The following is a 20,028-nucleotide window of genomic DNA, read 5'->3' on the forward strand; positions in this document are numbered from 1 at the left end:
AACCCTTAAACACGTGGGTCTGAGAGACCCCATATGAAGTTTTGAACGCTTGCTATGTGAAGACGGAATGAGATAGGAGGTTCAGACCAAGACGTAAAAAGAGTTTGAAATCTCCTCTTTTGATTGATATGGTTGATCAACTTTTTTGGTCAACTAGTATTCGAACGGCACAGCAGCAAAGTTTTGTTAGGGTCAATGCGACCCATATAGTGTGTAAGTGAAACTTTTTTTGTGAGTATTTTACATAAAAAAGCTGGACAAAATACGTTCGAACAAGTCGGTTTGCGGATGTTACTCGCATATATTTTGTCTTAAGTTGGAATACTATAAACTGTAGAAAAGAGAGTTTTTCCGAAATATATCATGAAACACATCAATTTTGAATTATAGAAACGATTTAATCAAAAATACCTCATATTTGCCTTGTTACATATGTACATTTTTTAATAGAAATGACAATGATTTAATTTTTTTTTGAAAGTATGAATCTTTAGCTTTAAAACGCCATATTGTAAAGTTCTTCAAAGTTTTTTGTTGCAAAGATATGATTTTTTTTTTAAGTGGATTTTTAGATGCCCAAAAATACCTCATATTCTCCATGTTACATAATTATACTTTTTAAAAGGAATGACTTTGCCAAATTTTATTTTGAAAGTGTGACTCTTTAGTTTTAAAACGCCGTATTTGAAAGTCCTTCAACGTTTTTTGTTGCGAAAATATGATTTTTTGAAGGAAAAGTGGATTTTTGACCAATTTCTCATTTTTGCTTAATAGTTTTCCTTTTATAACTTCACAATAAATTGTTTTTCGGCAATGCCGATTGTGCAGTCACACTCCTGAGATTTTAAACTTTTGTTTTAAAAAAAAAATCGTAGAAAAATATTGATTGTAATCAAAGTTATTGCTTCTCAAAGTTGAAAAAGTCTCCCAGACCCAAAAATGTGTTTCCGTATTTTACAGTGTCGGTGTGTTTAAGGGTTAAGAAACATTTATTTAATTAATATATAATAATATTTGATAGTATTTTTATGCGTCTTATAAACGTAGATATGATTCTGGCATTTTATGATACGTTATTTAAACGGACAACTTTTGCAAATCACAAAAGTATTTAAGAAACGTTTATTTAATTAGTATATGATGATATTTGATATTATTTCTATACGTGTTATAAACGTAAATACAATTCTGGTATTTTTTAAACTATTTTTTAACATATAAAATACGTTTTGTATCATATATATGTAATAAAAACGATTATTATAAACGTATATTGCACTATCGTATAAAAACCGTTTTGCCTATGTACGTATCTGCCATATACCTATACCTGTTTTACACCATACTTACGTTTAATAAACATATATTAAACGATCCTGTTCTTATTGGTAATTAAATAATAAGGAAACTTCAGAAACTTTAGTAATGATTAGTAGTAAGATAGTGAGAGTTGATAATTATATTTATACTTATCTACATGTTTTTATATCTATTATAACTTAGTAACTTAACGTGAAAACATAAAAACGCAATGGATTATTACAAATAAAAATTGATAATTAATTAAATAAAAGAAAGGTTTAGGAAACCTTCCCGGAAACTCGTAGTAAGACTGTGAGGATTGACAATTACATTTATATATTTATATCTATATGTTTATATTTATTATAATTTTGAAAATTATGATATTCAACTATGCTTGTATAACAAACGGTGTGCGTGTGCGTGTGCGAGTGCGTGTGCGTGTGCGTGTGTGTGTATGTGTGTGTGTGTGTGTGTGTGTGTGTGTGTTCAAATTTATTGCAAGAGATTCGTATTTGTCGGCGAGGTTAGAAATAGGAAATTCAGGAGAAGAAGGGAGCAAAGAAGTAGTGGTGTCAAGAAAGATTCTGTATGTAAGAACGTTACAGGAGTTGGACGAATCAGGGCGGTGTTCGGGGGAAGACGGGGGTTGTTCGATCGATGAGTAATGTTCGAGGAGAAGAAAATCTGGAGGGGAGTGATTGGATGGGATTCGAGGAGTGCTTGTAGGAGGATAATGAGAGTTCCTCAGAGGAAGGAACTGAAGATTAAGATGGTTCGACAGCAGAAAAATCAAGGGGTGAGTGAAAGGGCGGTTCGTGGGGAAGATTTGAGGCTAAAGTGCCTGAATTTTCCGGCCGCGAGTTCCCAAAATCGGGGAGTAAATTATGTGAGTTAGAGGCTAATAAGCTATCATTGAGCTTTGCGGCGAAAATATCGCATCCTTCCGCAAAGAATTTCCACAATGCTTTGATTTTTTCTGCTCGACAGTTGCGGCGATTCCGCTAGTGCTTGGCAGCTACTTACGATTTCCCGTTATGGGCGTATCGCGGAGTAATTTTGTTCATCTTAGATTGCGGTAGTGTTGCTGTACTAAAATGTCTGTGGTGTATGTGTGAGACACTCGGGAGCCGCAGGTTTCCAATCTGGCCTGTGCACGGCGGAAGACGACTGGCTCGGTCGTGTATAGTTGAGAGTGCGATGCACGATTCATGAGACTCAGAGTCGGTTTCTACCAGAATTTTCTAACACTTTTCGATCGAGATTTTACAGTGTAGATGGACTTGGAGAACGCGGATCCGAGAGTCACAGACTCGGACATGCAAAATGTCACCGACTGTGTCTCAGAATTAACTAAATAAAACTGCGCGTTCCGCTATAAAATCTTCTTTTTTATACCCTGTTTTGTCTATCGCCGTCCCTTGGTCTAAGGAGGGCCGTGTGCACCAATTTTTATTACCTACGCCTACGCGTGAGATTCAGTTTTACGACTTTAACTTTTTGCTCATTGAACACGTGTCCGGCATCGGATCATGCTCTCTACATGAGTTTCGTCATGTCATTTTCATATTTCCCGGAATAATGTACCACTGAGTTTACGTGAGTTGGATCGGCCGCTTATTCTTTAGTATATTTGGTGTTTTGTGAAGGAAAAGAGTCGGTACTTCCGCAGGACGTAACAACAACAATAAATTTATTATATTGATTATTTTATAACTGTAAATCTTGCTATTAATATTAACGTGATGATTCTCTAAAAAGGATATTCAAGAAATACCACTCTGCTCTATATGTGGTGCACCTGCTATAATACGGTGTTTTTGATGCAAGAAATATTTTTGTATGTAGCATTTTTTTTAAGAATATCATAATTGCGAACACTTTGTCATCATCACGTCTAATAACTGTGACACTAAACGGATACTCAATCAATGGTCTTTGATGACAAATATTATTGGACATATCAAAAACTATCGGTCATGAGACCGTTACGAACAATCTGCACATGCGGAAGATTTGCGCGAAGATAATGCCGAAAGTGCTAACCGACGACCAAAAATTGTGCCAAGTTGAAACGTGCCAGGAAAATTTGGACATGTGCTGATCTCAACTTTTTAGATAATGTTACGGAACCCATAAAAGCATTTTAGAACAATTAAGGGAATCAAAACAGCTTGTACCGCGGCTTTGAAGAGCATTCCGGAGACGGCCTACCGTAACGCATTCGATGCCTGAAAAACTTGCTGGAGCCGATGTGTCAACTCAAGAGGATCCTATTTTGAAGCATTTTGATGTGTTGTACCAAAAAGTTCAATAAATTCTTTGTAAAAATATTACTGACATTACTTTCCGGACCCACCATGTATAGCACGGAAATTCTTCTTGATATCATAGAAATATCGAAATTTGTGCAGATTTAAAATTAAAAAATTTTATTATTTTGTAGCATTATAACATAAAAGATATTATGTTATATAAAAGTCAGGCGAATTTTTATGAAATAATAATATATCTTTCAAGAGAGTGAGGGAGGCATTTGAATTTCGTGTATTAAACAATAGAGAATAGAATAGAGAATGGATTAAGCCTTCAGGAGAAACCACTATAAAAAAAGCGCGCTATACTAATTTACCCCATAAAAGGTGATGTGGAAATGATAGCACTTTATCATTTTGTTAATACTTAATATTTTTTTTTAATTTTAAAAGTTTTAATGTCAAAAAAACAAAGTGTCAAAATCCGATGTTTAAAACTTTAAATACATTTAGGTAACAATGTTATGCCCGCTTTTCGACTGAGCTTGAGAAGCTCGCCAAAGGAAGATCAATCAATTTGATAAAAGAAGCGCGGCCGGCTTTTGTTCTGTTTTGGGACGCGGTACTGTCAAGCGATATTTAAATAATTCCGCTACAAATTATTGTACACAGTCATTTGATTAAAGTCAATGTTCTTTTTTATAAAAGAGTGTCTAATCATTTCGTGTTGTGTGTTCGTTCTTCCCTTTGCGAGTGTTTTGTGTGCTTGTCTTGTCAAGTACATCAATAATTAGATGATTTTAAAAAATATTCGTTGCTGCCAATATACGGTTTTAAGAGGTGAAATTAGTCTTCGAGTGTAAAGCGATTTTTAGCTTTTCCCTCTATATTTCGAAAACCATTCAAAATATAAAAAATGTTTTATACGAAAGTTTCACAATAAAATTATCTCTATTTATTCATATAAATAATATTTCTTTTAGAATAATTCTGTTAATAATTATTAAAAAAAAATTTTTAATAATTATTTTTTAAAAATGTTAATAACGTGAATAAATAGAGGTAATTTTACTGTAAATTTTTTGTATAAAACATTTTTTGATATCTCAAATGGTTTTCGAGATACAACGGAAAAAACTGAAAACCGCATATACACATAAAGGATGATTTTACCTTTTGAAACCGAATTTGGGCCGCAACTGATAGTTTCTAAAATCATCTAATTATGTTGCTTAAATGTATGTAAAGTTTCATTGAAATCGGGATATGACACTTTGAGAGGTTTCCTTGTTAATTTATTAGAAGATAGAATGGTGCTATACCAGACTTGAACCATGTACAGTATGTGCATGTGCATTGTGTGTATGTGTGTGTGTGTATAAAGGAATATATGTGTATATACATATGTATATACTATATTGCAAAAGTTGACACAAGTGAATAGAAGCTGATGGATCAGACCAGTTTATTTTGATAAAGAGAAATGTGATTGTTACGTCCGCGGATTCGCGAAGGTTGCGATTCCGGGACGTAGATCTTTTTCGTTGGTTAGTTTTGGTGTTAAGGCAGCTGTCACCAGTCGCGGCTCCGAATCGTTTGATAACACGGCCGGATACGCGACAAATTCCTTGTATGGGAAATAGGAGGTATTGTAGGAAGATATATTATTAGGTGATTTATGAGTAGGTTTAGAAAATGTAGTAGCATTTTATTAACGCTACAGGAGTTGTAGCGTGCGTGCTTGAGCTTGGCGTGGGATTAAATGAATGACAGAGCGTGTAATGGTTGAATATAAATGTGTATGTATTTTTTATATGTATAATGAGGAAGTGGTACAATATCTTAGTCGCGTGTGATAATGAGGTAACCCGAAGGGATCCTCTGGACTTTGAACGGTGCCTTTCTTCTGCCCATAGCTCCTTAAGGAGATACATGATCGAATCAGTGAGAAGGATTGCCACGTGAATGCGTAAATGAGCAGGTAACTTACCGATCTTCCGAATGGACGACTTTAACGCGAGAGAGAGAGAGAGAGAGAGAGAGAGAGAGAGAGAGCTCAGTATAAAAGATCTACGAATTTTAGTAAAATAAATTAATGATCGAGTATACGTTACGAGTGACGAATCCGCTGGGTCGGAGTGGACACCCGTTAGAACGCCTCCCTTAAATGTGGAAATTATACGGAAAAAGAGGGGACGGTGAAAGCGTCGAGAAGTCGCGCTAGCGAGTCTTCCTCGACGGGTTGGGAAAGGAAGAAGGACGGTGTCGAAGAGTCGCGTTAGCGAGTCTTCTTCGACGCCGTAGGAGAGGAAGAGAGAGAGGAGACGTTGGAGAGTCGCTTTCGCGAGTCTTCTCCAACGCTCGGAAGAAAGGGAGGGAGGCAGAGAAACGAGTGAGGCTACACTCTAGCTAGTGCTAGGTGAGGTTCAACCCTCAAGATCTCTGGTGGAAAGCAGGGAGAGGGAAAGAGGCGATCCGACCGGGGCCACCCCGAAGACCAACGTCTTCGTCAGGAGTAAAACCCTCCCGTCGCTGAGATCGTACCTGGAGGTCTGAACGTTGGTGGTCGCCGATAGCAGCGAATCTCACTCGACCAACAAGACTGATCTGCTTTTCGAGCTCCGATTTCGCTCCTTATATAGGCAAGGATATGGGCAAGAGGTGTCGCGGGACGATTCCTCAGGTTCGCGGAAAATTCGGAGCGATAGTTTTTCGTAACGTGTGACCCTTAGAAGCCCGCCCCGTTCCGCGACCGCGCGGCTTGCGTCTATATCGCGGGAGCGCTTGTAGACTTCTCCGGGGATCGCGACTCGCGGGGGCACCGCATACCAAGCACCGACGCGAAATCCAGTGCTCAGAAAATTAATAGAATTTAATAGAATTTATATTAGAATTGAGAGTGTACGAGGCGATAGCGCCAAGCACATGCAATAGTTTTACATATAAAAAGTTAAGGTTTAATTATCGTTCGTAGGAGATTAATTGATTCAAAATTATTTGGCATTTTTATTGGCCGTGATTTTAGAGTTGTTTCGATCGGAGTTGCATGGCGCAGCAGTGGGAAGCGTCCATGAGTGGATCACGCTTAGATAATAATAAATTTGCCGTTCTTAATATTTTGTATTAAATTGGAAAGATGAATAGAATTCCAACGCGCGGAGCTTGTCGGTATCAGAGGGGGTCGCGAGCCGAGGGGTCGGCGCGCACGATGTTTGTGTCGCGCTAATGGACGCTCGCGGGTGTTGCGCGTCAAGGGGGCAGCACGATGTAGCCAAGCCGTATGAGATTTGAAATCGAGCGATATCGATTTATGATACTGATGCGGGATTTATCCAACTGATCGGAGGATGTTTCCGGATTCTAATTAGGCTATTATTAGTACGGATGGCCCGGGAAAATAAAAATTTTCTCGCCAGACGTAACAGTGATCACTATGAAAATTTATTCCGACATCTTCAGAATAAAGATAATGAATTATTTTATAAAGACTACAGAATGTCAGTTAAACAATATAATCATCTCTTCACTATAGAACAACCACATTTGCAAAGATTTTCCGCGCTTAGTTTTGGACATATATGTGAGTGAGTGAGTGAGTGAGTGAGTGAGTGAATGAGTGAGGAGTGAGTGTGTGTGTGTGTGTGTGTGTGTGTGTGTGTATGCGCGCGCGCGCGCGCGTGTGTGTCTGCAAAACCAAGCATATAACTAATTTTAGAATATTATTTGACATAATCTCAAAGTATATTCCTAAAATTAATTATTGCTTTTCCAGCATTGTTAGAATAAGTTCTATGCAATTTTTGTACTTGATGTTAAGTAATCTCATTTCTCCATGCACCAGGTTGGACAATACAATCAATTTCATGATCTACTAAATTATTGGAGTAATAACATCCACCGACATCTTGCTGAATAAGCAGAAAGTTATGGAGGCATATTACACACACATATGCATATATATATATATATTGTCACGCACTTTTTGGACGCCGGAGAGCAACGGCGAAGTACGCGATCAAACAAGGTAGCGGAGACGCTACACGAAGCGCGCGCGAGAGCGACGAGAATACCGACAGCTAGATTCCAACCAAATCGCGAAATTGGGCGCCAGACGCGATTACGCCGGTCGCGTCGCCGGGTTCACTTTTCCACGCTAAACGCCAATTCGTATCACGCGATAACTCGTCACACAAAAGCGGAATCGTCGCTCGCACGCGGCCAGCTAGCTCCTCTAACCGGTAGAGGGGCGGGGTAGCGGAGACAGGGACGAAGCGGCTCTCTTACTGGAGGAGACGGGTAGGCGAGAAATTAAGTAAAGTCAGGCCGATATAACAGAGAGAGAACACATGTATTGTAGTGAATAATAGCGATGGTATACAATCAAGTAAGAAAAAAAAAGCGGTTAGCGTAGTAAAGAAAAACAACGAGATAAGGAGTAGACAACAGAAATTAGTAAGCCGGACGCGGGAATTATTTCGACTCCGACCATAATTACGCTACACGCGCCGATCACGACGACTGGTCCTGCGTGAAGCGCGGCAGCCAATCACGCGCGCTCTGACCGGCGCGGCAAGAACGCGAACGCGGAGCCTCCGCTAAAGCGAGCCCCGCAATTCCAAGACGAAAGCGCGTACAATAAGATTCGCGCCGGAGACAACGCAGTCGCCGGAACCGCGCTACAAAATGAATAAAACACGCACGCTGTAACAACGCACCGATAACCCGAGCGGCCGTGCGATCATGGCCGTAACACGACTCGCGCACGTGCGCGAGGGCTTTGCGGCTTCCCGTAAAGCCGGTCGCTCGCGAACTTCTACGGCGGGACAGCCGAAACACACGCGGCAGCCGACAGCTGGGTGCCTCGACAAGGTCTCGCGCTTGAGGTGGAGAGCCAGCCAAACACCAAGAAGCAAGGTGCGTTCAATCGCCACGCGGCGGACGCACTCGCACACGAACCTAATGGCTCCACCTCAGAACGCGAGCCGGTCGACACCGACAGCTCGTGGCTTTACACGAAGGTTAGAGGGTCACCTCGACTTCCGCACGGTCCTCCTTCGGGTGTTCTCAACTCGCTCGCCAAGGCCGGGCACTCCTTCCGATAGCGGACAGGCCGATAGCTGACCGATATCTCGCACTCGCTCGCTCGTTTCCACACACGCACGCAGTCGGACGGGTCGCACGCAAAAGCCAAGAGGATCGCGCTCGATGCGCGATCGATGAGCGCTACCCCTTCCCCAGGGTGCGCGATATCCTTGCGCCTAGCGGCGCGGCCTATCAGCGGCCGCCCTTATCTAGCCGTGACGTCACGGCAGCGCAGTGTCGGGTCTCCGCAGGTGTCGTGCGGCCCCCGTCGGCATCCGATATCCTCGCCGCTCTCGTCGTCCTCGCGGACGACAGCAGCAGAGATTTCCCGCGACGATTCTTCGCCGCTACACTCCTTGATGGACAGCCGGCATTCGACGGCCCTCGTCCTGGCCGTTCGTCCGCCCCAGCCCGTCCATCAGCTGTGCCACTTGCGAGCCTCCCTTGCGTGGCGCTTAGCTGTCGCCACGTCTTATCTCGTCCTCTCCGTCGGCGTTTTCCAGTGCGCCGGCCCTGGACGATCGCCCTCTCCCTTCCCGGTCGCTGTCCGTCTCCCTCGCCGCTGCTGGTCCTTCGGCAGCGCTAGTCGAGGTGCCCGCGGTTACATAAAAGAAGCCGCGAATAAATAAATGAAATAACACGCAACGCAGTCCCGCCGGAGATTTCGCTCTTTCGATGAGTGCCCGACCCGGTCATACGCGTCTCCTTGCGCGACGCTTAGGCGGAAGGCGGAGTGGCGAGGCAGCTAAAACTGCCACGTCATAATATATATATATATATATATATGTATATATATATATATATATATATATATATATATGTATATATGTATATATGTATATATGTATATATGTACGAGGGCGGCCCGATAAGTACTTAGCCTTACTGCCCGATGGTGCCAGTATCGCAAAAGAGATTTACTATCGTGTAGTAGATTCTCGTAGACGGCTACTGTCAAAATTTCAGCCGAATCGGACTCGTAGTTTTGTTTTGACCGCGTGTGGAAGCGGGCGTGTTCGCGGATTTTAGAAAAATGGAAAAAAAGCAATATCGGTCGGTGATTCGATTCTTGTTTTTGGAAGGGAAATCGCGCAACGAAATCAAAGAGCGCTTGGATGCTGTGTACGGTGACTCTTCTTCTTCGATGGCGACCGTCAAAAATTGGTTTAACGAGTTTCAACGTTGTCGCACGTCGGTTTTTGATGAGCCACGCCCAGGTGCCCCGAAAATGGCTACCACGGAGGATAACGTGACAAAAATCCACGATCTCGTATTGACAGACCGCCGATTGAAGGTGCGCGAGATAGCTGAAACAGTAGGCATCTCAAAAGACCGCGTAGGTCATATCCTGCATGAAATTTTGGGCATGAGAAAGCTGTCGGCGTGATGGGTGCCACATTTATTCGGACAACAAGCGCAACCGTGAGACCATTTCAGAGCAGTGTTTGACGCTGTTTAAGCGCAATCCGAAAGAGTTTTTGCGTCGTTTCGTGACCGTCGACGAAACATGGATCCACTGGTACACACCAGTAACCAAGGAATAGTCGAAACAGTGGACTTCATCCGGCGAAGGTGCTCCGGGAAGGTGAAGACTGTTCTATCGGCCGGAAAGGTGATGGCTACCGTTTTTTGAGATTCACAAGGTGTGATCTACATCGACTACTTGGAGAAGTGCAAAAGGGTCACAGGGCTCTACTATGCCGAATTATTGGGCCGATTCGACGCCGAATTGCAGAAAAAACAGCCCCATTTGGCGAAGAAAAAAGTGCTCTTCCATCATGACAACCCACCGGCTCACACCTCCGCCGTCGCCACGGCCAAATTGGTCGAATCGCACTACGAACTGCTGCCCCATTCACCGTATTCTCCAGATTTGGCCCCTTTTTGCGTGCGCCTTTTTTTTGTTTCCAAACTTGAAAAAGTCACTCGCCGGGCAGAAATTTGAGTCGAATGAGGAGGTCATCGCCGCCACGGAGGCCTACTTTGCAGACCTCGAGAAAACGTATTTTTCAGATGGATTAAAGAAGTTGGAGCATCGCTGGGTCAAGTGTATCGAGCTAAAAGGAGACTATGTTGAGAAATAAATCGACACTTTTCCAAAATTTTCGTTTTTCTTTTGTAGGCTAAGTACTTATCGGACTGCCCTCGTATATTATAGGCTCTATGAGTGATGGAGGCATATGAGTTGAATCCGCATTTGGTTCAGCTTTGGAAAAGGAATCCGTTGATTTGCCACAACCATGTTTGCTCCCCAATTCAAACATAATATTTCTACACTTTTTTGTGGGAGACAAAGCCTTTCTGTTAAAAAGTTACATGATGTGACTATACCCAAAGAAAGATTTAGGTGAACGTGAACAGATTTTCAATTATAGACTTAGAAGGGCACGCAGAGTAATCGAAAATGCTTTTGGCATACTTACTACTAAGTGGAGAATACTGCGACGTTCTCTATGCTGTTCTCCTAATAATACCGACAAAATAGTAAAGGTTTTAATATGCCTCCATAACTTTCTTCTTATTAAGCAAGGTGTTGGTGGGTGTTATTGCCCCAATAATTTAGTAGATCATGAAATTGATTGTATTGTCCAACCTATTGCATTATATCTCTGGTTGTTTGACTTACAAGGAAACACAGGGAAGTGTCCGCTTCAGATTAAAACAAGTTTTTAATATGTTGTAGTACAGATAAAAATAAGGGACACGTATTTTTTTATACGTGCCCATACGCACTTTAAGGGGGTGAAATACCCCTTTGAAGAAAATCGGTTTTTTTCTTTCGAAGCGTATGCCGTCGAAACTATAAGAGATAGAAAAAAATGTTTTAAATGAAAGTTGAATGGCTCCAAGAGTAATTTATAACAGCAAAAAAAAATTTTAAAAAAAATTTTTTTTAATACTTTTCCCTACCATTTCCCTATTTTTTTTCAAAATTTTTATTTTTTTTATAAGCAAAATAAAGCTTATTTTATTACAAATTCAACGGTATATGATAAAGTTACGATACAACATTCCCATTTTCCAAGAATAATTAAAAACCTCTCTATATGCACGGTACGCGCACCCGTCCGCGCGTTCATGCGCTACGGAAGTGACTCCCTCCGATTTCGACGTGCCTTTAATATGTTGTACAGATTAAAATAAGGGACACGTATTTTTTACACGTGTCCTAATACACTTTTAAGGGTGAAACACCCCTTTGAAGAAAATCGGGTTTTTTCTTTCAAAGCGTGTATCGTCGAAACTATAAGAGATAAAGAAAAATGTTCTGATTGAAAGTTGAATGCATGTTTTTCTCGCATAAGATGACAAAAACATTTGGAGGACAGTCTGTGTCTAACATGAAAATGCAGACATTGTGAAAAACATTTACTACAAAATAAAACGACACTACACTAAAGAATAACAACAATTACGGTGTTGTAAGACATTAATTTCTTGTTTAGAAAATAATATGTAATTAATATAAGTTAAACATTTATTTACTGGTCTACATGATTCAACTAGAATATTTGTTCTCTTCAACATTTTATAAATAAGGAGACTTGGATTACAAAAAATTATTACTCACACATTCCACCTTCACTATCTAACGCCAGCTCATCAACTAACAACAAGAGAACTAAATGTTCAACAAGAGAACAAAATTTCCTATCTTGAAATAGAATGTTTACGTCTCGGCAGTATTGACATGTATAGATTCAAGAGTTACGTATGTAAGGAAATGACCCAAAGTGCACGGGCCAGTAGCGTGGTTATGCATATTTCTACACTAATCAAATTTAATAAACACATTAATTGAATTGTATAAATGCAGTATAAAAGATGAAATTTCTAACTAATTTTTTAATTAATTTTATGTTAGTTCTCTTGTTGTTAGTTGATGAGCTGGCGTTAGATAGTGAAGGTATAGAATGTGTGAGTAATAATTTTTTGTAATCCAAGTCTCCTTATTTATAAAATGTTGAAGAGAACAAATATTCTAGTTGAATCATGTAGACCAGTAAATAAATGTTTAACTTATATTAATTACATATTATTTTCTAAACAAGAAATTAATGTCTTACAACACCGTAATTGTTGTTATTCTTTAGTGTAGTGTCGTTTTATTTTGTAGTAAATGTTTTTCTCAATGTCTGCGTTTTCATGTTAGACACAGACTGTCCTCCAAATGTTTTTGTCATATTATGCGAGAAAAACATGCATTCAACTTTCATTCAGAACATTTTTCTTTATCTCTTATAGTTTCGACGATACACGCTTCGAAAGAAAAAACCCGATTTCCTTCAAAGGGGTGTTTCACCCTTAAAAGTGTATTAGGACACGTGTAAAAAATACGTGTCCCTTACTTTAATCTGTACAACATATTAAAGGCACGTCGAAATCGGAGGGAGTCACTTCCGTAGCGCACGAACGCGCGGACGGGTGCGCGTACCGTGCGTATAGAGAGGTTTTTAATTATTCTTGGAAAATGGGAATGTTGTATCGTAACTTTATTATATACTGTTGAATTCGTAATAAAATAAGCTTTATTTTGCTTATAAAAATAATAAAAATTTTGAAAAAAAATAGGTAAGGGGAATATGGTAGGGGAAAGTATTAAAAAAAATTAAAAAAAAAAATTTTTTTCCGCTGTTATAAATTACTCTTGGAGCCATTCAACTTTCATTTAAAACATTTTTTTCTATCTCTATAGTTTCGACGGCATACGCTTCGAAAGAAAAAAACTGATTTTCTTCAAAGGGGTGTTTCACCCCCTTAAAGTGCGTATGGGCACGTATAAAAAATTACGTGTCCCTTATTTTTATCTGTACTACAACATATTAAAAACTCGTTTTAATCTGAGGCGGACACTTCCCTGTGTTTCCTTGTTAGTAGACATAATTTTGGAAAATAATTATTATCTATAGTGTTATTTTAAAACTGTTAAAGGAAATCTACATTTATTCATAATTATGCTTAATTTTTTATTTTATGTTGCATATTTTTTAGAGAGATGTTGTCATGATTAGTATTAAGGATATATACTTTATTGACATTTGTATTCCGTATATAGTATAGTAAAAAATAATATTTTATTACGTACCTGTGCTAAGTGCATCATATATAGTACATCTGTGATTGTTAGATTTGGTAGACGTAATGAGTTCGGAAAATAATTATTATCTACAGTATTATTTTAAGATTGCTAAAGAAAATCTAAATGTATTCATAATTATACTTAATATATTTATTTTATGTTGCATATTTCTTAGAGAGATGTTGATATGCTTAATATTAAGGGTATATACTTTATTTACATTTGTGCGAGATCGCATCCAAATTGGTCCTTCGAGCAGAAAATGTGCCGATTGTTTCGGCACGGCAAATGGGCACGCGGAGTGTGCATTGAAACGAACTGAGTATTGCTTAGCTTGAATTTATTATTTTTCAAAACGTTGGCGACGCACCGAACGCGAGTACAGTTTCGAAGCAAGTGCCCTTAATGGCACTGAGCCACCTATTTATAATGTGCGCGAGGAATGCTTCTAGAGGAATCCGTCGGTTGTCGAGGCTGTTATTCGACTTCCTTTGCTTATGCTTAGTCAACAACGGCGATCCCGAATTCCTCTAGAAGCTCGCGTAAACACCGGAGATCACGCTCTCTCCCGCTGCCGTTCACGCGTTGTCACGCCGCTGCTGGCTTGGTCGCGGCGCGAGAACGAGCAATTCGGCCGTCGGATACAATTTGGATGCGATCTCGCACATCCCGCCCGCCTCGCCGATAAAAATTCGGCGATTTTACTCCGCCCGAAAGAGCGCAACAATGCCGGCTAGTTCCTTACAACCTAAGAACACAACTCATTATACCTAATGCTACTGTAAGACTATGTACTATTATTATTCAACGGGCCGCACAACCCGCTCAACTGGCCCTGTGCGAACAGAGGAGAGACCTTAAACAGGAGCGCATAATACAGCGATCCTCCTCCGAATGCGACCCCTGAGTGAGCCCAGCTAGGCATGACGCTGCGTGCTCTCCTCGTCCGTCGGAAGAGGGACGAGCTTGATGACTGGCCGCCGAAGCTCCCCTGTAGCTCCCCGAACGGTCACGACCCGCTCGTCATCATCACCCGGGTGGAGACGCGTGACACGCACCAAGGGCCACCGCGTCGGTGGCGTTGTTTCCTGCTTCAGCAGGCAAAGCTGACCCTCCTTCAGGCCACCTTTCGCACGCCACCACCTTGGTCGAGGGGTCAGCGCCTGGAGGTATTCCTGCGACCACCGCTGCCAAAGATGATCCCTCATTTGCTGGAGTAGCTTCCAGCGTGTCAGCTTACTGGGGGGAATCCCCGTCAGTGCCGGTTCGGGGATAGCCTTCAACGGAGCGCCAACGAGAAAATGGCCCGGCGTCAGCACATCCAATTCGTCGGCGTCGTCCGAAAGCGCCTGCAACGGTCGAGAGTTAAGACACGCCTCTACTTCGGCCAAAAACGTAGCCATCTCCTCGTAAGTCAGTGTTTACTCGCCGATGACTCGGCGCAGATGGTGTTTGAAGGCCTTGACCGCAGCTTCCCAGAGGCCCCCAAAGTGAGGGGCAGCGGGAGGGTTGAAGTGCCACTCCACACCCTCCTCCGCTAGCTTTCCTATGATACTTCGGCTACTCTCGCTCGCCATTCCCAAAAGACCGCGCAGCTGTCGATCCGCGCCCACGAAGTTAGTTCCGCAGTCACTGTACAGGTGCAAGCACAATCCTCTGCGGGACACGAAGCGCCGGAACGCTGCAAGAAAGGCATCAGCCGTGTAGTCGCTAACGACCTAGAGGTGGACGGCTCGCAAACTGAAACAAACAAAGACTGCCACAAAGGCCTTGTAGGCCCTGTGACCTCGACCTTTCGTGGTACGCAGGAGGATCGGTCCAGCGTAGTCCAAGCCCGTATGAGTGAACGGTCGACTCGGAACGACTCTGGCTCGTGGGAGGCTGCCCATCCGTGGTTGGGGATTCGCCGCCCGCCATCGCAAGCATGGAAGACAACGATGAATGTAGTGCTTCACCAATTGCCGACCTCGTATTACCCAATACCTCCGGCGCAGCGATGCGAGAGTTAATTGGGTACCTCCATGAAGCACACGGCCGTGCTCGTCCGCGACCACCAGATAGGTGAGATGCGAGCCCCGCGGAAGTATTATGGGATGACGCTGGTCAGCATTCAACAGCGCGTGCTTCAGTCGGCCACCCACGCGCAGCAGTCCCTTGTCGTCGAGAAACGGACTCAGCAACCGGAGTGGACCCTGAGAGCGCTCGATATGCCCTCTCGATAGAGCCTTGATCTCGTCCCGGAAGGCAATCCTCTGCGCGCATCGGATCCACATGGCCCGAGCATCTGCCAGCTCAGTAGCCGAGAGCACCGCCCCCCGCGTCAAGTCGGCACGCGAAGTTGCCAACGTCACCCAGCGGCGCATCCAGGCGGTTACCCTAAGCAAACGGCGCAACGAGGAGAAGCGAGTCAGCTCCTCCGGCTCTTGCTCCTCGCAAGCGATGTGGACCCGAGCAGCTCGCTGCTCAGGCAGCCCACGACTCAAGGCCACTGCTGTCTCGGCCGGCCAAGCCGCAGAGCTCGCCCACAGGTACTGAGGTCCTTGCCACCAGAGCTCATGCACTCGCAGCTCCAGGGGTGTCATTCCCCGTGAAGCACAATCGGCCGGATTGATCCGCCCCGGCACGTGATGCCAGTGCGCGTCCGGCAGTGCTCCCTGGACCTCGGCGACCCTGTTAGCCACGAAGGTTGTCCATCGCGTGGGATGTCCCTGAAGCCATCCCAGGACGACTGTGGAGTCCGTCCAAAGGTGAATCGCCGCTCCATCCAGGGCCAGGACGGAAGCGGTGTGAGCCGCGATCCGAGCCAACAGAGCAGCCGCGCAAAGCTCCAGTCGCGGAAGGGAGACCTGCCTGAGCGGCGCGACTCGCGTCTTGGCGATCAGCAGCGTCAGCCACGCCCTGCCGTCCGCGATTGTGCGGAGGTATAAGACCGCTCCGTAGGCGCGTTCCGACGCATCGGCGAAACCGTGCATCTCAATAAGCGCGCCCGGAGAATCCGCACGTGACCAGCGCGGGATGCGGATCTCCTCCAGGACGGGCAGCTCCGTCCGCAACCGTCGCCAGCACTCCACGTCGTCTGCAGCAAGGGGAGCATCCCAGTCAAGTCGCCGTAGCCAGGCCGCCTGAATGAGAAGTTTAGCATTTATTACGACCGGGGCGAGCCAGCCCAGCGGGTCGAAGAGACGCGCGGTTTGCCTCAACACCGTGCGCTTGGTGACCAGCTCCTCTGTCATGCTCTTGACAGTTGGAGCAAAGCTGTCCTCAGCGGGAAGCCAACGTATCCCCAGGACGTCGTGCTCCTCCGACGTCAACGCGACCGTCGACGGCAGTGACGACCGATGCTCAGCGGGGATGTCGCGCAGCAGGTCTTCCTTGTTGGCGACCCACTTGCGCAAGCGGAAGCCGCCCGCCAAACACAACTGAGTCAGCTGCTCGCGCAACTCGCAGGTCTCGAGCTGAGAGGAGGCCCCAGACAGTACATCGTCCACATAGGTGTCCCGCCGCAGGGCCTCAGCGGCCCGAGGAAAGCGCGCACCCTCGTCCTCGGCAAGCTGACGCAACGTTCGAACAGCCAAGTAGGGTGCACTGGCCAGCCCGTAAGTAACCGTGTTAAGGTGGAATTCCTGGACTCGGCTGCCTATCTTCCAGTAAATCCGTTGAAGGTCACGGTCCTCCGGATGCACCCAAATCTGCCGGTACATCTTTTCGATGTCCGCAGCGAGAACAAACTGGTGTTTACGCCAGCGCGTTATCACGTCGCAGAGCGTCGGCAACAAATTCGGTCCTGCAAGAAGTTCGCCATTTAAGGAGGTACCAGAGGATGTCCGTGAGGAGCCGTTGAACACGACGCGGATCCTAGCCTCCTCGCCGTCGCCCTTCCATACTCCGTGATGGGGCAGGAAACAGGCGCGTGAACAATCCGCCGGTAAGGGAGGCGCCGGCGTCATGTGGCCAAGCTCAAGATACTCAGCCAGGAACTGTGAGTACGCGTCACGAAGAGCGACTTCCCTCCGGAAGCGGTGCTCGTTCGCCTGCAACACTCGCAGCGCGGTGAATCGCGTGTCACGTAAGTCCGGCAGAGTCGAGCGAGTCGCGAGTCGGACGACGTAACGTCCCGAGGCGTCCCGTGAATGCGATCGCAAGTAATGCTCCTCGCAAGCCGCGTCGTCCGGAGACAGGGGGAGTGTCGCTCGCGGTGGTTCCTCCAGTTCCCAAAATCGACGCACTAATACGTTCAGATCGTCAACAGCGGAGCACTGCAACGAAGTCAAGGCTGTGGTCACCTGACAAGAGCTTACCGGACCCATGATGATCCATCCTAGAGCGGTCTGCTGCGCGATTGGTTCCTCATCACCTCCCAGTCGCAAGCCTGGTCGTGCCACCTTGGCGTAGACGTCGACACCGAGCAGCAGCTCGACTGGGTCCGTAGAACTGAAGTCAGGATCAGCGAGATCAAGACCGCGGATGTGCGACCATCCGCTGGAGTTAGCTTCCACGGAACCACCGTAGATCGAGAGTCTTGGCATCACCAAGGCGGAGATGGCAAACACCGCGTCTCCAACGCGCGAGGTCAGATTGATCGCGATTCGTCCCCGCGACACCCCCGACCTCAACCCGCCCACTCCGTAAATTGCCACGGACGCCGGTGTCCGCGGCAGTCGCAGGCGTTGGGCCAGCGCTTCTGTGATCAACGAAGTCTCTGATCCCGGATCCATGAGGGCTCGAACCGCGTGTAAAGTTCCGAATCGATCCGTCACCAGAACGCGCGCGGTGGCGAGAAGCGTCTGCGAGGGCTCGAAGTGAGGGTGCTGCGCGGCATGCACCGACGGCGAAGGTGCTACAACGGCTCCCGGAGCCGCCTCGTACGCGTCATGTAGGAGTGTGTTGTGGCGCGCGGCGCACCTAGCACACGCCTTCGGCGAAGAGCACGCGCTCACCTGATGTCGTCCCATGCAGTTGATGCACAGTCGATTGGCGGTCACTACCTCCAACCGCTCCTTTACAGGTTTCCGACGAAACTTCTCGCAGTTCATAATAAAGTGATTCTGCTTGCACACCACGCAGCTGCGCTCGGAGCCTCCGCTCTGCCTCCCGGTGTGATGAGCGGATTTTCCCGAGGAGGACTCCCCCTTGACAGACCGCAGCGACTCGTGCGTCACAAGCTGTTCCTCGAGGAAGTCCTTGAACTCGTCAAACGACGGCGGGTCGCTTTTTTTCGCGATGGAATTTTCCCAGTCACGTCTTGTACCCGCGTCGAGCAACTCCACCATGAGATGCACGAGCAAGTGAGTGGTATTGGAAACGGGCTCACCGATACCTTCCAAAGCTTGGGTGGATGCTACCATGCCATGGTAGATCCGTCGCAGGTCGGCTACGCAGTCCGCTTTCATTTTGGGCAACGATGTAATCGCGGACAAATAAGCCTTGACTAACAACCTTTTTTTTTCATAGTGACCTTTCAAGGTTGACCACGCACGTTCATAATTCGCGTCCGTCGAGGGCAAGCCCCTCAGAAGCTGTTCCGCTCCTCCCTTGACCCTCGTCTTTAGATAGTGGAGCCTTTGGACGTCGGACAGATGCGGATCCTGACCGACGATGGAGTCGAATAGATCACGGAATACCGGCCAGTCCTCGAACCTGCCGGAGAACGTTGGGAGCTCGAGCCGAGGAAGCGGGGCTCGCTGCTTGCTTTCGGCCCTGACCGTCGTCGAAACATTTGCTTCGGTCTTTGCCTTCAACGACCGTCCCAGGTCCATTAATGCAGCTCGTTGGCTGGTGTAGAGCATCTCCACCTCCTCGGCATGGTCGCTCGTATAGTACTCGGTTTTCCTTAACTCCTTCCCGTGAGCAAGCCCGAGCTTATCGTGGTTTTCCTCGAACTTTGCCCATCGCTTCTCCAAAATGGCCAAGGCCGCTTGGACGTGATCGACGGTCAGGTTCGCGACACCGGTCTTCTTGAGGTTCGCGACGACGCGAGAGATGCGTCCGTGGAGCTCAGATTGCTGCTCCAATAACGCCTCCATTCGGATAATTTGGAGGTCGGGTTCCACCACTCACACTACAGCACTGGCACGTTTACTCCGCGAGAGGAAAATGTAGGCAGATATGCACCGGCCGCGACGCACGATCCGGCTCGAAGGACCAGAAAATGTGCCGATTGTTTCGGCAAATGGGCACGCGGAGTACTGATTGAAACGAACTGAGTATTGCTTAGCTTGAATTTATTATTTTTCAAAACGTTGGCGACGCACCGAACGTGAGTACAGTTTCGAAGCAAGTGCCCTTAATGGCACTGAGCCACCTATTTAT

General features: G+C 45.5%; 1 protein-coding gene across 1 annotated transcript; it reads right to left on the reverse strand.

Moving 5' to 3' along the window:
- Positions 1–15,140: 15,140 nt before the first annotated feature.
- LOC113003849 lies at positions 15,141–19,742 on the reverse strand. The gene is made up of 2 exons (XM_039446196.1): positions 15,461–19,742; positions 15,141–15,400 (listed from the first exon to the last, which is right to left on the reverse strand). The coding sequence occupies exons 1-2, from the start codon at positions 19,740–19,742 to the stop codon at positions 15,141–15,143; spliced, it is 4,542 nt and encodes a 1,513-aa protein (XP_039302130.1).
- Between the last annotated feature and the right edge of the window lie 286 nt (positions 19,743–20,028).

This window comes from Solenopsis invicta, chromosome 2, assembly GCF_016802725.1.
Source record: "Solenopsis invicta isolate M01_SB chromosome 2, UNIL_Sinv_3.0, whole genome shotgun sequence".
NCBI lineage: Eukaryota > Metazoa > Arthropoda > Insecta > Hymenoptera > Formicidae > Solenopsis > Solenopsis invicta.